The 17677-nt window shown below is 34.9% G+C and overlaps 1 protein-coding gene across 1 annotated transcript in view; it reads left to right on the forward strand.

Annotated features, from left to right (window-relative positions):
* The first annotated feature begins 16025 nt into the window (after positions 1-16025).
* skap2 (src kinase associated phosphoprotein 2) overlaps positions 16026-17677 on the forward strand; it is a 138605-nt gene continuing 136953 nt past the window's right edge. The window contains exons 1-2 of the mRNA XM_039737017.1: positions 16026-16223; positions 17333-17438. Of these exons, the coding sequence (XP_039592951.1) occupies positions 16184-16223; positions 17333-17438 (146 nt within the window). The 5' untranslated portion in view covers positions 16026-16183. The remainder of the gene's footprint in view (positions 16224-17332; positions 17439-17677) is intronic.

Genomic DNA, 17677 nt, shown 5'->3' on the forward strand with positions numbered 1-17677 from the left:
CTCAAAGTCAAGAGGTGAACTGTAAGATAGTTAATAAACAGCACTATGTAAGAATACACTTAAATAATCTATGAGAGTAATTCAATTGACAGAAAAGAACAGAAAGAAAGATTGTCTGCTAGTATTAATGCAGTGCTTCTGCAGGCAAGTGGATGAGTCACACCACCAAGTAGGGAAGGACACAAAGCTTGATGTGATCCAAGGGGATAGCTAGGCCCTACAGGTATATGTACAGTATTTATTTTATTAGTGTATTTTAACATTTATCAGCAAAAATAAAGCATGATATAGCTTGGAGTTCTGAAAAATTTTACTTGAGTTAAAATGGTACTGTACATATGTAAAGAACTGCATACATGGATGCATATAAGCATACATGTCTTTGTATGTATACTGTACTTGTAAACTGAAGATGGGGTGCATTGAATGCATTCTTTCTTTATCAAAATCTCCCATAAGATTGTTATACAACTACAAAAGGCATCTCCCTCCTATGTAGCAAATGGCCAGCACCTTTTCTTTGAAGGCTAATATCTGGCTAGCTAGTCCTAAAAATGTCCTTTGCCAAGTCAGGTGGGGTTGGTGAACTTTCTTGGTGTTTTTCTTTTGGTGATTCAGAAAGAGTGGAGCCTTCTTTTGAGGCTTGGTGAATATCTGGATCTTCATTAAGTTTTAAGATGTAACTTATTGGGCACTCTAGTACAGATTAAATATTTTGTGTAATTTTAACACTAATACACAGTTTGCAGGGATAGCTTAACAATAAACACCCCCACCCGCCACAAACACACATACACACATACACATACACATATTGAGAGAGGTATTTTGTCAGAAGTTTTATAATTATGATTGAGCCTTCAAGTAGCACTAGAATAAACTAATTCTTAAAAAGGTGAACATGTTTTAATTGTTTCAAATTTTACTAGAATACAGTTTATTTTATACTTGGCCTTTTACTATAATGAAAATTGGGGACTCCAGGAATATGAATAATCATCAAGGCAAACTGTTTTTACCTATGCAGTGATCTCACAATGTGCTGCAGGTTAAAGGGCTACAAGCTATGAACTTACATGTGTCAATGAGCATTATGACCTTTAACACACCTTCATTACAGGATGTGAGGAATTTTGCACTCCAGATGCCCATTTTCTCACATGCATACCATTTATATTAAATATAGTGTTCAAAGCTAAGCTGTAATGATTAAAGAAGGCTATTGATATTATACATTTAATTTTCAGAAATATCAAGGTTGAGATGATAGTCTATTAAGGAAGTGGAAAAAAATGTTCTAGTTCAGCTAAAAAATAAAAAAAATATACACTTTGTATCAAGCTTATGTGTTAAATGCAGTTGACAGGCTTAAATCGAAGTGGAACAGTTGTAAAGGTGTGCTTTGCCTATAAGTATGCTACCTGCCAACTAGACAAAGATATCCTGAATTTGCATGTTATGAAATTTAAAAAGTGACCCCCATTATTGCTAAAAATTAGTGCAAGAAACATTGTCTTTCTCACTTTTACTCACATACATTAGAAAGACACTATAAAAATTGTAAACACTAAATGAAGAAGCTGTTCCCTATGGTAATTAACATTTTACTTGTAGGTGGCTTAGCCTTATCCTAGAAATACCTGTATATGGCACAAGGCAAGAGCCAGACCACTGTAGGGCACATGAATGTACCTATCCCCGTTGAGTCTATATATCTAACAAGCTGGCAAGTGGATGCATATCTGGAGTATCTGGAGAAAAATCCACACAGACACAGGGAGGACATTGCAAACTCCACACACAGTAACTGGACCAGAATTCAAACCCTGTCTCCAGGAACTGTGAGATAGCAATGCAGTAAAATACTGTATTTATAGACAGTAAGATATTTATCAGTATGTTTTGTCTGTTGTTTGAGTTTACAACAAAATTTAAACTCTTGCTTATATTTCAGTCAGTCCTTTCAAGTTTTACTTAATATACCATTCTTGACTAGACTTGTCACTAGACGATTACTTCAGAATGCATATCAAATGCCTTGTCGTGTTTTACTCACTTCCTTCTAATTAGACATGCTTTAGTTCTCACTTTTGAACTGGTTTTAATGTTTCTTCCAGAAATAATCCAATATTAACTGGACCAAAATGACCAGCCAGAATGTCTAAAATAGTATAACAAAATACAGTAATAATCTAAAATGTACCGTCCAGCCATCCCTGTTAAGGGTTAAGCTTAGAAATATGCAGGTGGGAGATCCCATGTTGTCCTAGATAATGAACTATCTGTTGGGCAGAATGCATTTTATGAGACACAAGCTCTGTGTTTCTGATATGGATGTGAGCAACCCTGGGGCACCACAAGGAAAGTCCTGTCACTTTTTCTCTTCACCCTTTACACCTCAGACTATAAATATAACACCAGATCATGTCACTTCCAAGAATGTTCAAATGATCTTGCTCTAATGGGATCTATTGATAAGGGAGATGAGTCAGAGTATAGGAATCAGGTAGAGAACTTTGTTTTTTGGTGCAGAAAGAATTGTCTGCAACTTAACATCAGCAAATCCAAGGAAGTGGCTATTGGCTCTCACCACGCCATTGGCAAGCTGGACTTATCTCGAAAACACAGTAGAACTAAATAAAGGACAGAGCAGGCTCATTTTCTTAGGAGACTGCACTCCTTTAATGCGGGTAGTGTAATCATTTACTGTACATATTCTACTGCTCTGTTATGGAGAGTGTGATTTTATATGCTGTGGTGTGCTGAGCCTGTAATTTCACATCAAGAAAGTCCACTGAATTTAGCAAATTAATTAAAAGGGCAGACTCAGGTATGGAACACACTCTGGATCCCTTGGAGATGGCAGCAAATGAGAGAATTAAAAGAAAACTGAGTGGCAAAATGAACAATGATGAACATCCTGTAACACTGAGGACTTCAGCCAACAAAGTATTCAACAGAAGTAGTTCATGAAACGCTACTAGGGCTCCTTTATACCAACAACCTATTAATATAAGTGTTAAAGAAGGATGCCCACAATGGTGCAATTCAGCGGCAAGTAGGGGATGTGCCAGTTGTGGAGAAAATGTGACAAAGGTGACTTCAATGGTATGGACACGTCCTACAGGCAGCACTGGGAACTGTCGCTGATATCACCTACTACTTCACAGTTGATGGCCAACACCCATGAGTATGGTCAAAGAATTGATGGCAGGACACGATCAGACCAGACATAAAGATGACTCAGCGACATCCAAGCCATACACTTGATCGCACGAAAAGATACACTATGATCCAAAAAGCAGACCCCGCACCAATGAGACAACACTAAGATGAAGAAGAAGGAAGGGTGTCACTTAAGAAAAGCTTCAGCTATCATTAATCAGAGCTCAAAAATATACAGGTATAATGATTATTTAAAATCAAAACAGAAAAGAAATTTGAAAAACAATTATTAAAAACTCTGAATTAACATAATCAGGCTTCATTTGGGGAGTTTATACTTAATGTAAATATTTACTTCATGAAGTAAAAGTAATTGGCAATAAACAAGAATAGTTGAGTCAAATATCTAGAATTTTCAAATGTGTGCTTTAAATCTTTAAAGTCCAAATATTCTTGATTGTAATAGAAATCTGACCATTTTCACTTTCTGATAGAGGTTATTCATGATTAGTGATCTGGATATAGTGTAAAACGATACCCCACATGCTTACGCCTTAAATTTGTTGTTTTTAACCTTCTGGGAGTGGCTTTTAGAGGGCTAAGACTACCAGTAATTAATCACATATCAAAAATATCATATTTTTGATTAGCAACCTGGAAGTAGCATAAAACAACATTTTCCATGCCTTTATTTCAAATTCCAATTTTTTCCAAAGTTTTGTGAATAGGAGTAACTTTAGGGGGTGAAACCCTGGGCTCCATTTATATAGAATGCACAACATTTAGTTACTCTGATCATTCTAGCTGAAGAAACTATTGCTTTACTCTTTATCATTAAGTTTAGGAATTTCCTGAATAAAATATAGTCCAAAAATGGCCTAAAATGAGGGGTTCTCATGTCTAGAGGGCCAGAAATATGAGGGAAACCAAAACATATATCATATTTTGACGATATATCATATTTGGGGGTTTCCATGTACCACTGAGTCAGGGAGTCCTAGACAAAAAAGAAGAGATTTCAAAGTGTTCATAAGTAATTCTTATGAATATAAAATGATCTAGAAAAAAAAACAATGTCCCTAAAGACCTGAAATACTGTAGGTCACAGATCTGTTTCTGTGATCCTACTTTCTCACCTCCTAATACTACAACAAAGGCTTCTCATATACCACCATTTGTATTTTTTTTCAAATGAAACCAAGTCAACTCAAAAAGGTTTTACTGGCACAAGTACAAACACATTTTGCCAAAAAATTAAGAGCTCTCTTATTTTCCAGTTTCAATGTTTGCAAATACCAAATGGCTGACCAGGTACTATGTCAGTGTGTATTTCCATCATTTACTACAATAGGACTCAAGCTTGCTCTGCTGCAAACACTCTTTGTGCCACAAAGCAATACATTTGTTTTCCGAAGAAGTGGCTTTGATGCTGGTGAATGTAACATTTCATCTGCAGCTGCCAACCCCAGCTTGGTGGGTAAATTTGTTGCGTTAGCCAGGGCAAATGTTTAGCACTAGAATTCTTCATCTTTAGTGCAATATGTCAGGAACAGTAGGTGCTCCTGTTCTGTAAACTGGCTTAATATTATAGGGCTCTTTTAAGAACTATAAATAAAACAGCCCAGTTTCAGTATTGAAGCCAATTGTTGTCAGTTGTACAGCCCGAGGTGATATCTACAAAATTTCAGTTGCTGTTTCTGTGTGGAATTGTTGTCCCACCTACTTTTAATCTGGGTTAATTATTGGACATCAAGTCTTTTTGGGCATGATTGGTGAAACTGAGCTGTCAAAAAAATTCTGTCATGTTCTCTCAGTACACATCATGTAGTAGAAATCCTCTTGAGGAGTTTTACAGCTGTACATGCCCTGGCTTTTCATTGTTAACCCCCAACAGTGCTGACCAGCCCATAAATGATCTAAATTCCTGAGCTCTCTTCTGTTACCAGAAGCAGATGCCCAAGTTAACTTATAGATTACTTGTCCTCTGTCTTAACATTAGTCCTCTATGATCTTTCTATCTCTATCTATTTCATGGGTACCTCATCTTTCAACATACTACACTCTGGAAAGTGTTTTGTAGCCATACTCTTAAAAAAAGGTGGTGAATTGCTGGTATTAGTTTTTATATGCCATCCATTGACAGAACCTTTAATATGCATGATCTTTATTATCCATACAATCTATAAATGTATAAATAGAATGTCTCTGGGCCTCTAAATTAAAATAATGCTTTATAAATAAAAGTGTTTATTTGTATCCATAAATACTCTATATGTCCACATTATTTAAACAAGTGTTTGTTTCTTCATCTTAACCTGTATTGTTGAATTCTTTTTCTTAATGTCCTTTAGAGTTTACAGAATCAATAAAACCTTTAGCTGTATACCAATTATTTGCTCTAAACTAATATAACACACTAAAAAATCTGAAGTTCTCAAAATTGAATTACAATGCAAAATAGTTATTGAAATAAAAAGAAAGTAAAGTATGAGAACAAATTTCATGATTTTTGCCACTTGATTGTTTAACAAAATATACATAGAAACATGAGTGACACATAGAGATCACTGCTGATACACAGAATCAGTGTACTTTGTGTAAATTCTGCACGACACTGTTGTTATTGTTTATATGGATGTTATCTATTGGTGTTTCTGTGGGTTCTCCCATTTTTCTTCACCATCCCTAAAGCCATGCCTAATACATTGACTGGCTATTTAAATTTGATGCACATGAGTATGTGTATTTGCATCAACTACTCAATCAACAGGCAGTATATAAAACACACATGAATAAAACTAATAGTAACAAGATAAGAAATTACCTTACAAGATCATTTAAATAAGTTATAAAATGTTAAGAAATATAAACTTGAAATAGCCTAGGATGTAAATATGAATTGATGACACATACAGTAGCAGCAACAAAGAGTTAAATAATGGAGTCAGCACCAGAACGGTAAGAAAATAAAAATCTGCCATAAATAAACACCTCTATAACATCTGTGAAAAAAGAGCATCTTAATCATTACAGAAGCCTGTGAATAGACTTATAGTGGAAGTTTAATAATTGGAAGCCACAAGACTCATAAATGTCTTCAACAAGAGATGCGTAATAAGATCACGGGCAAGCAATGATGATATGTAAGCTGTGCTGATGGAGTGTACACCTCTGTAAGTGTTTAAAGAACCCTTAAATTAGCATTACTCAGAGTACACCTTATTCACAATTCTTTCATGAGAATGATTCACCAAAAATAGAATCATGTAATAAATTTCACATGAAGAAATACAGTTAACTAAAATTAAATATAATGTAAATGTGTCTCTAATGCAATGCAGGTTATACATCTGTACGTCACTCAGTGACATATAAAGATATAGTGCCTTCCCTATTCTATTAAAAATAATTTCAAATGATATCTAAAACATTGTAACATAACCAGTAAATAATCAGCAACCTACTTCCAACCTGACTGAGTGACTGTATGTATTGATAAAATAAATAAAAATTTTACAAAAAAAAAAGCAGGCAAAATGTCAAAGCGTTTGTGTGCTGTTGGAGGATGTGGATTTATAGCAAAAATGACACTAATCAATACTTGCGTCCCAATACAAAACAAAATCTTGTTAAGAAAGGTTTAAGTGAGCTTATTATCAGAATATATGATCAGAGAAATATTTGTAAGCATCTCTCAAAGTTAAGATTTAGTTTGGGTAGATTTTGGGTAGTGTCATTGATAATTACTAGTGAAATATTAAATACACTTGAACACTCTTTTTAAACTGCATGGTGTGAGCACAAAAAAAACTTTAACTTAAAACTTATCTTACAACTTAATTATGTGTGTGGTTTAAAGTGATATTTAAGATTATATCAGGCAATGTGCTATAGTGGCTAAGGCAACAGAATGCAACCCCAGGGTTGACAGTTCATTTCATCCCCACCTCTTTAGTGTATCACATGACCTGCCTGTAAACAGTTGTTGTATATGCTGATCTTGTATGTTGCCTTGGATAAAGTAGATTCACAATTCATGTTGTACATTTTAGCCAAAAGGCCTTGCAACTTCATTTATATTTAAAAAAAACATACATTTCGAAAGGATACCCCATTGGAGTGATGAAGCAAAATATTAATATTCAGTCATTTCTTAGCCAATAACAGTGTATATTATTACTTTTTGCTGTACTACATAATTGTTTATTTAATAGACTTATGGTTCAGAGAAACAGGCAAATAAACAATAATAAATAATAAACCAAAATATCACAATCTATACCTTCTCAATTCATAAATTATTAAAAAAATATACATAATAGTGTTTGCATTTGATATACAATATGCATATATATATATATATATATACGTATATATATATATATATATATATATATATATATATATATATATATATATATATATATATATATCAGAAGAGCAAGATATTATTGCTGTAAAAATAGACTGAGCAGTATTCCATCATATAAATAGCAATCATAGTCATAACCAGATGAGGAATTAATGGCTTTGCACATAAACACTCAAAGTCATCCACTAAATTTTATGATGCTGAATGAACAAGCTGTGATTAAATAAGAATGTAATATTTAAATGTGATTTTCAAGTGCCCTATAACTGTATCCATTATAATCTTCTCTATGACATTTTTCATTGCCTATTGAGAGCAAAGATCAAAATGTAAAATTATTACACAAATTAATTATACACAATTTCACACAGAAAAATGTGTTTACAGTATGTGCATATCCCATTAAAAGCTTACTGTATGTTAAATGAAAACCTAATAAAATATAATCAGAAAGTCTATTACCTCATTATTACAATAACATTCTAATATTTTTTCATATGTGTGTGATTAACTTTTTAACACAAAATTAACATATACAATGAATGTTTTGTGTATGCGTATATTTTTCAATTCATACTTTTACATCATAAACATAAAATGGACAAATTAATACTTCAAAAACATCAAACATGTCTTAATAAGTAAAGAGTTTTTAACATTTTCACAAATAAGACAGGGATGGAGGAGTGGTTAAAATGATATTAAAATGGTGTCCTGGGCTGGAATCTGCTAAAATTCACTTGTATGAATGACAATTACATGTTCCCCCTATAACTGCATATGTTTTCCTTCTGCGTTACCAAAGACAGATTAGATTAATCAGTCCTTAGAAAATGGAAAACATGTAAAATATATTTAAAAAATATATGACTATCAGATTATATTCTACAATATTTTACAAAATATATCAGGGATAAATATATTAAAACCAGTAACGGCACACTGCGCAATAATGTGTAGTGAATACACTTGACTTGAGCATTCATAGTTTTCATACTCTTTCTCCATACATTTAGCATTCGTTTGCTCAAAGGTTGATGCACTTGCTGCATCCTGAGCAGCTCTTCTTTTCTCCGCCCCACTTCTTCTCTTCTTTTGTTGGCATCTTTTCGCATTAAAACTGATTAAATCAGTGTTTGTGTTGCAATTACTTAGTACGTGTTCTTTAATTTTTCACTTAATCTGGCACTTAAGTCTTCAATCTGCCCCAAGAATGATTTTAGATATAAAGAAGGAGGGGAAGTGATGGCGAAGGTGGTAGGGATGAGAACGGTGCTCGTACGCATGTGCCGCAAGGCCTGCTGGCCACTGCCAAGAGTTGATTCTACAATAGAATAAAATAAAAATAAAAACAGGAATAACCTTGGAGGTCAATTATCACCACGAAAGCAGTTAGTAGATTTCACATTAGTATTAGTAAAATCCTGGACAGACAAACGGACCACCACGGTAGCGTATTATATAAGAGGATATCTTTCAGTATACAGAAATATATTGTAAAATATTAAAATATTAATGTTTTGTATATGACCTTATATTTTCCAAAATATAAAAATATATTTCTTGATATGTTTAAAATGCTTAGAACAATACACTTTAAAATACTATTTAGAAAACACTGCACAACAATTTTTTTGAAAAGTCTTGCTTCCTGAAAACTGAAAAGTTTTTTCTGCATCACGTAGGAACTCTGAGAAATAGACATTTATATGTTTACTGACAATAACGTATTTAGTCACATTTATGTTTCGCATAAGCTATTTAATTCAACAGAATTAAAAGTGTTTTGCTCCTGATTTTCTTTTGTATTCAATATCTGGTGTATCATGTTGCAGTGTCCAACAGTAGTCAGCAAGTATTGACAGATTCCAGTTGCCCTGGTATCGCTTCTCCATCGTAGCAATGTCCTGGTGAAACCTTTCACCGTGTTCGTCACTGACAGCACCGAGATTTTCGGGGAAGAAGTCCAAGTGTGAGTGGAGGAAATTAATCCTGAGTAACATGTTGCACTTCATTGTCTTGTAAGCTTTGCGAAGTTTGTCTACCAGCTGAATGTAGTTTGGGGCTCTGTAATTGCCCAGAAAATTGTCAACAAAGTCTTTGAAGGCTTTCCAGGCAGTTTTTTCCAGCTAATAGATCTTCAAACCACTTGTCACTCATAACATGTCTGATCTGGGGGCCAACAAAAATGCCCTCTTTGATCTTGGAATGTTATTCTTGGGAACATCTGTCTTAAATAATGAAAACCTTTGCCTTCCTTGTTCAGTGCTTTCACGAAATTCTTCATGAGTCCCAATTTAATGTGAAGAGGAGGCAAAAATATCTTTGCCTGGTCAACAAGCGATTCATATGCCACAGTTTTCTGACCTGGAACTAACTTTTTACGGAGTGGCAAGTTCTGTCGAGAATAGTGCGACTCTTTGGCATGGCTGTCCCATTCACAGATGAAACAACAGTACTTTGTATAGCTGAGTTGCAGTCCTAATAACAGAGCAACAACTTTAAGATCCCGACAGATATTCCAGTTGTACCTGCTATACTGGGCGTGCTTCAGCAACAGTTCCATATTCTCATACACTTCTTTCATGTGTGTTGCATAGCCAACAGGTACTGAAGGATAAACGTTGCCATTGTGTAGCAGAACAGCTTTCAGGCTTAACATTGATGAATCAATGAAGAGACACCACTCTTCCGGGTTGTGATCACAACCCAAGGTTGAGAACAATCCTTCAATGTCACAATAGAAACAGAGACTGTTGACTTATGCAAACAATGTGGTTATATCATGATGTTGGCCTCAAAACACAGAAATTTTCGTGCCTGGTGACAGCAAACACCATTCCTGCAGTCTTGAACCCAGCAGCTCGGCTTTTGCTTTTGACAGACCCAAATCTCTGACCAAATCATTCAATTCAGTCTGTGTTATTAGATGGTTCAAAATCCAGGTCAATGTCACTGTCGATACCCTGCATTGCATTTTCTTCATCTGGATCATCTAAGGTCCAATCCTCTGGTGGTTTCGGAATTGGAAGACTGTCGTCATGTGGCACGGGTCTTATTGCTGAAGGCAGATTAGGATATCTAATTGACTTCTTGTTTTTGGCAGAAAAACCGGACACATTAGTCAAACAGAAGTAACAGTCTGTCACATGGTCTTTCTGTTCTCGCCACATCATCGAAACAGCAAATGGCATCGTCTTTCAAGTGCCTCTGAGCCAGGCTCTCAGACTGACAGCACATGTTGCACAGCAAATGTGAGGCACCCATTCTTTGTCTTGATCACCAATTTTGCAGCCGAAATACAGATGACAAGCTTTCTTCACAAGAGCAGTCATCCAACGTCTCTGAGGCACAAGTGTATATTTGCCACAGATATAGCAGAATGTATCGTGGCTGTTACGACATTGATGAGACATATCGCCTGACACCAAAACGTCTATAGCATCAAGCTTACTTACTGTTATATTGCTACAGATACTATACTTTACTATACTGATACAATACATACACACTGACTATCTGTATTAACCAAATGAGCAGGATTGGTGTATGCAAGCAGCCTTTATAGCATGCTGAGAAGGCGTCAAGCTCGTTCAGACGTGCTCAGGCATGCCCAGGATGTCAACTTCCACAGAACAGCTTCCAGCCTGGCCTGATTCAATGCCTGGACGTGCCCAGGCTGCACAAACCGTTGTTGATAAGTCACTTATGGGAGCGAAAATGTTTGGATACAAATATAAGAAAAAATCATGACAAAACTAAAGATTTCTTTGAAACAGTACATGATGGGTAAATTGATGTGATGTGATATTCGTGATCAGCACCCAATAATCTATAAGAAACACCCAACAGTGTTCAAGAAGCAAAAACTTTGTTGTGCAGTGAAATTATTACAATATAATTTTAAATATATTATAAATTCTAGTTACAATATACTGTAAAATATATTCTAGATTTTTTTATTTCATGATACCTGCCATTTTTGGATAGTGCAGCATATTCTTAAAGTATATTAATTTGGCATTGACAAAATCGTCTAATAGATATCTTTTAGGTTTTTTTTGATATTAAGATATACTGTAAACCAAATCATCCCAATCATTTTCTGAAGCTTGATCTTATTGTGTAATATGTGGTCTTTTTCTCTTCCTTAATCCACATTAAGAAAAGAAAGTAAGGTGAGATTTACTTTCACAATAAATTTACAGGTATTCAGAACTGTTTTAAGTTCTTCTGTCATTTTTCTATTAATTCAGTTTTATTCTGTGGAGTTTGGCCCCTTAACTGTTTCCTAATATAATAATTTAAAGATGTGGATCCAGGTGTTGATGTCTAATTTACACAAACTTTCAGGGTTTGTCCTGGCAAATATGAATTTTATAATAGCAATATTGTTACATAAACCTTTATCTAGCATAACAGTGCACCCTTTAAACAAACAGAAACATTTAATATTACAATATTTTTTAATGCATAAAATGTCTATATTGGAGAGCACATTTTCATAGCTATTTAAAAAGTAATCCACATGAAAGAACTAGATGAAACAATGTATTATTTGTAGAAAAGGTACAGTTGAGAAGATATAAGCTTTTTTCATTACATGGCAATTTTTGCAGTCTGCAACTGAAACTACATATTTCAAAGACAATAAGATGTACAGTTTGATATAAATCCACAAGTGGTACAATAACCGTCTCATTACAATCTTGCTTTTCACATTATCATCAAAATGCAGAGTGGATGTTGATGGAGTGAAGAATAAGTAAAGACAGTGAATCACTAACCCATTTAAACATCGCAATATACATCGCATGCCCTATAAATCTTAATTTTATTACTGTAATTAAATTAAGCAAATTACTTAAACTGAGCATTTCAAAAAAGGTTAATATTCAAGGTAATTGAAAGAGTACAACCCTCATAAACCTTCATTGTAAATATATACTGCATATTAAACCACTTTTTAGCAAATAGTATTAAAATGCTTTTATAAAACAAGGTAGTTTCGAGCTTTATGAAAGATATTGTTGAAGATCTCCTATAAACTATACAGTGGTGTGAAAAACTATTTGCCTTTTTCCTGATTTCTTATTCTTTTGCATGTTTGTCACACAAAATGTTTCTGATCATCAAACACATTTAACCATTAGTCAAATATAACACAAGTAAACACAAAATGCAGTTTTTAAATGATGGTTTTATTATTTAGGGAGAAAAAATCCAAACCTACATGGCCCTGTGTGAAAAAGTAATTGCCCCCTTGTTAAAAAATTACCTAACTGTGGTGTATCACACCTGAGTTCAATTTCCGTAGCCACCCCCAGGCCTGATTACTGCCACACCTGTTTCAATCAAGAAATCACTTAAATAGGAGCTGCCTGACACAGAGAAGTAGACCAAAAGCACCTCAAAAGCTAGACATCATGCCAAGATCCAAAGAAATTCAGGAACAAATGAGAACAGAAGTAATTGAGATCTATCAGTCTGGTAAAGGTTATAAAGCCATTTTTAAAGCTTTGGGACTCCAGCGAGCCACAGTGAGAGCCATTATCCACAAATGGCAAAAACATGGAACAGTGGTGAACCTTCCCAGGAGTGGCCAGCCGACCAAAATTACCCCAAGAGCGCAGAGACGACTCATCCGAGAGGTCACAAAAGACACCAGGACAACGTCTAAAGAACGTTGGAAAGATTTCCAAGACACAAACCACTGTTAAGCAAAAAGAACATTAGGGCTCGTCTCAATTTTGCTAAGAAACATCTCAATGATTGCCAAGACTTTTGGGAAAATACCTTGTGGACTGATGAGACAAAAGTTGAACTTTTTGGAAGGCAAATGTCCGTTACATCTGGCGTAAAAGGAACAGAGCATTTCATAAAAAGAACATCATACCAACAGTAAAATATGGTGGTGGTAGTGTGATGGTCTGGGGTTGTTTTGCTGCTTCAGGACCTGGAAGGCTTGCTGTGATAGATGGAACCATGAATTCTACTGCCTACCAAAAAATCCTGAAGGAGAATGTCCGGCCATCTGTTCGTCAACTCAAGCTGAAGCGATCTTGGGTGCTGCAACAGGACAATGACCCAAAACACACCAGCAAATCCACCTCTGAATGGCTGAAGAAAAACAAAATGAAGACTTTGGAGTGGCCTAGTCAAAGTCCTGACCTGAATCCGATTGAGATGCTCTGGCATGACCTTAAAAAGGCGGTTCATGCTAGAAAACCCTCAAATAAAGCTGAATTACAACAATTCTGCAAAGATGAGTGGGCCAAAATTCCTCCAGAGCGCTGTAAAAGACTCACTGCAAGTTATCGCAAACGCTTGATTGCAGTTATTGCTACTAAGGGTGGCCCAACCAGTTATTAGGTTTAGGGAGCAATTACTTTTTTACACAGGGCCATGTAGGTTTGGATTTTTTTTCTCCCTAAATAATAAAACCATCATTTAAAAACTGCATTTTGTGTTTACTTGTGTTATATTTGACTAATGGTTAAATGTGTTTGATGATCAGAAACATTTTGTGTGACAAACATGCAAAAGAATAAGAAATCAGGAAAGGGGCAAATAGTTTTTCACACCACTGTATGTACATTATTCCTCTTTTACAATGCATTTTATTTTGTTTGTGTCACATACATTCAAAGTGCAATTACATATAAAAGTAAAAATAACATCCTTAAACAAATCATCCATTGTCATTCTAAATTATCAATATCATTACTGTAATCGGTTCATCCATATGTTAATTTTCTATATTGCTGAGCACTGAGAGGAGCTTGTGTCTACCGGTACAATAGTAGGTGTAAGGAAGGGGGCCAACCCTGGACAGGGTGGCTGTCCACTGTACACAACACTCATTTACACCCTTCCTTACCAACATTCACAGTGGGACAATTTAAACTTTCCAGATGTGCATGTCTTTGTTTTTTGAATGAGGGAGTAAAACAGGATTCTGAGATTGGGGAGAACATGCAAACTCTACATAAGCAGTGTGATTGATTCCTTGCTAAGACTAACGATATCAAAGTCAGAACGACGCATCGTTTAAGGTTTTGGACTTCAGACACTGCAGTTGTTGTTTCAGGCAACGAATTATTTAGCAAAAGTGTCAAGAAACTCTACTGGGCTCCATTAAACCAACTGCAATACCCTCGACTGTGACAGCCAATTCAGGAGTTCTCTTGCTTTTTAGTCATTCTGGTGTGTGTTCAGACCATAGTGTGACTCCATACTGTATACTGTATATAAATATATAAAGCCCCTGATGTTGAAATACAAGCAGTAACTGTTACCCCATGCTGAGTTGGTTCCTGACTTGCTAAAGCTTAGTCCCGCCCTCTTTACAACACGCGTAATAATCCGGTGCTATAAGGAACCAAACTACAAACAGATCGCCTCCTCCTCGATTTTAGAACTAAGTAAGCAGTGTTGAAAAACACTTTCATAGCAATCAATCAAACACGTGACTTTTAAAATAAAGGTTTATTCTAATAATCTGGAAATATCTAAGCATCCGAATGTGATTTACTGAACAGTCATCTCTAATTTGTACTTTTAAAATACTTTTTGCCATTTTATAATAATTTTGCTATATATTTATTTCAGTCAATATTTCCATTTGCTATATCGGGTTTACTGTGATTGATTTACTTGTAAAAAGGTAAAGATCTTCCACGACTAGCTTTTATTATAAACACGTTTGCTATTATTTCGTATACAGTTACATATTTCAGACAGGAGACAAATAACATCTTTATATTTAATTATGGAGTTTCAGACAGGAATCAATGATAAAAGTACTACGGAGTATCCGCTTGCAAATATGTATAGTAGGTATATCATAAATTCACAGTAGTTTAAAGACTAAATAATAAAAATAAATAAAGAGAAGGTGCTGCGATGGGCTGGCGCCCTGCCCGGGGTATGTTTCCTGCCTTGCGCCCTGTGTTGGGTGGGATTGGCTCCTGCAGACCCCCGTGACCCTGTTGTTGGATATAGAGGGTTGGATAATGGATGTATAACGAGAGGGTGTATCAACTGCAGCAATTTCTAATATGGTGTCTATGAAATGTTAATTCAAGATATTCGCTAATTACTATAATATGTGCCATTTTAACTGTCCAGATAAATAAGTAAAAACGTATCACTGTTACAGCGTGACAATGTATCCATTTATAGTTAATTCAACAACAACAACATTTATTTATATAGCACATTTTCATACAAAGAATGCAGCTCAAAGTGCTTTACATGATGAAGAAAAGCGAAAAAAAGACAAAGTCAGAATTAAAATTCAAAATCTATTACACACATTCAGCACGCTTCCCCATCCTTACTACTGAATTCCCATTTAGCTAAGTCAGTCGAAGTATAGCGCACTATAAACAAAGCGAAGCATTTTATCCAATCAGAGACTGCCGGACACAGCACGTCCAATGGGAAGAGAAGAATAGCCCTTCAGATGAACAAGCAGGAAGTAGAACTAACAAGGGTGAAGCAGTTAGCCTGTCTGCTGAAACGAGCGATAATTTTTGCATTCACTTCCTCGTTTGATTATAGAACTATAGAACTTCCTCATTTAATTGTCAGCTTTTTAAGCTGTATAAGATATTAACCGTACTGTGAGTAAAATTATACAAAATGCAGTCCATACCGGAAGACGTAAAGATCTTTATATCAGGTAAAATGAAACGTCCACCGCTTACTGTATCATTTGAGAAATTTGGCTCGGCTTGCTGCAGTTTGATACAGTGCTAAAATTACTTGTCATTGCTTCCTTGCCTCCCTCATTAGCAGGAAGGCCTCTGTGTGATTTAAAATAGATCTCATGTCTTTGTACGCTTTCCTTAAACTGCGTGAAACAAACTTTGTAGTTTATGTTTACTTACGTGGAAACAGGTTGAGGATTTGACTGTGATGTTTTACCGCTTAGTCCATTTACGTTTGCCCAGAAAAAAAAAAATGCTGTTTAATGCAAGGAGTTTTCGGGCAGGTGGAAAATATTACTATTGATCAAATGGCAATTTTAAAATCGGGACAGAGCTAATCCATTTTTTTTTCAGAAATATTTATTTCAAAGGTTTTGTGTGTTTAACGTGGATTTTTCTTAAGCCATTCATTAAAGATCTCAACAGTTATCTTCTGAATGTAGTCTAGTTTTGTTTTTGTTGCTTTTACCTGTCAGTTTATTTGGGAATATCCAGTAATTATTTTATGGAAGCGTCTTAGCAGTAGATTTCTTTATTTGTGTTATGGGGCTGATAATTTGATGTCTAATTCCCATCTCAAACTTGGTGTTTGCTAAATCCAAATCAACCTACATCATAGTGAATATTGTAATTAGACCACTCCCTCTTCCAAAATATGAAACATTTTAAAATTACCTTTCAAAGACCACTGTTTTTTGAATGTCACCATATTGAACCAATGTGCTTTCTTGTGCTAAACAAGGCAGTGTCATAAAGTTCTTACGTTAAATTAGTTTGAAACATAAAAGCGAATAAGACCATTATGAACACAGAGGTACAAATGAATAAGTATTTGATGTTAACCTGAAACCTGAAAGTTCCAAGGACTAAAACATTACCTCCCTTTCAACCGTTTCTAGAGTTAAAACTACAGTAAAAATGTCAGATTATAACTTTATTTTACTTTATCCATTTTATATATTAGGTTTTTAAGTATAACACCTTAATCAATATTAATTTTTTGTAAAATACTTATTTTGTAGCATAAACTCATGTATTGCAAACATTAAATAAACATAATTTAAGCATTTTTACTTAATAGATGTGGAGACATTTGTTTCGGTGGTACTGAAGGGTGAAAACTTAAGTAAGAAGGCCAAAGAAAGGAAAGATGTAATAACGAGAAAAGTCAAGGATATCAAGTCAAGGTATATATAATGTGTGTTTTACTTTTTATCTGCTGTATATGCACACAGTACTTACATTGGTCCAAATTAGTATTTTGCAATCTTGAGGCAAATATATGAATAGATTTGTTTCTTGCATCCATTTTTCTATTTTTATTGGATTGTAATCATGAAAAAACAGTAAACTTCATTAATCCATCAAACCATTTTAAATTTAAATAACAGAAAAAATATTAAAATAAACATGAGTTATGCAGAGA

This window comes from Polypterus senegalus, chromosome 15 (assembly GCF_016835505.1).
Source record: "Polypterus senegalus isolate Bchr_013 chromosome 15, ASM1683550v1, whole genome shotgun sequence".
NCBI classification, from domain to species: Eukaryota; Metazoa; Chordata; class Cladistia; order Polypteriformes; family Polypteridae; genus Polypterus; species Polypterus senegalus.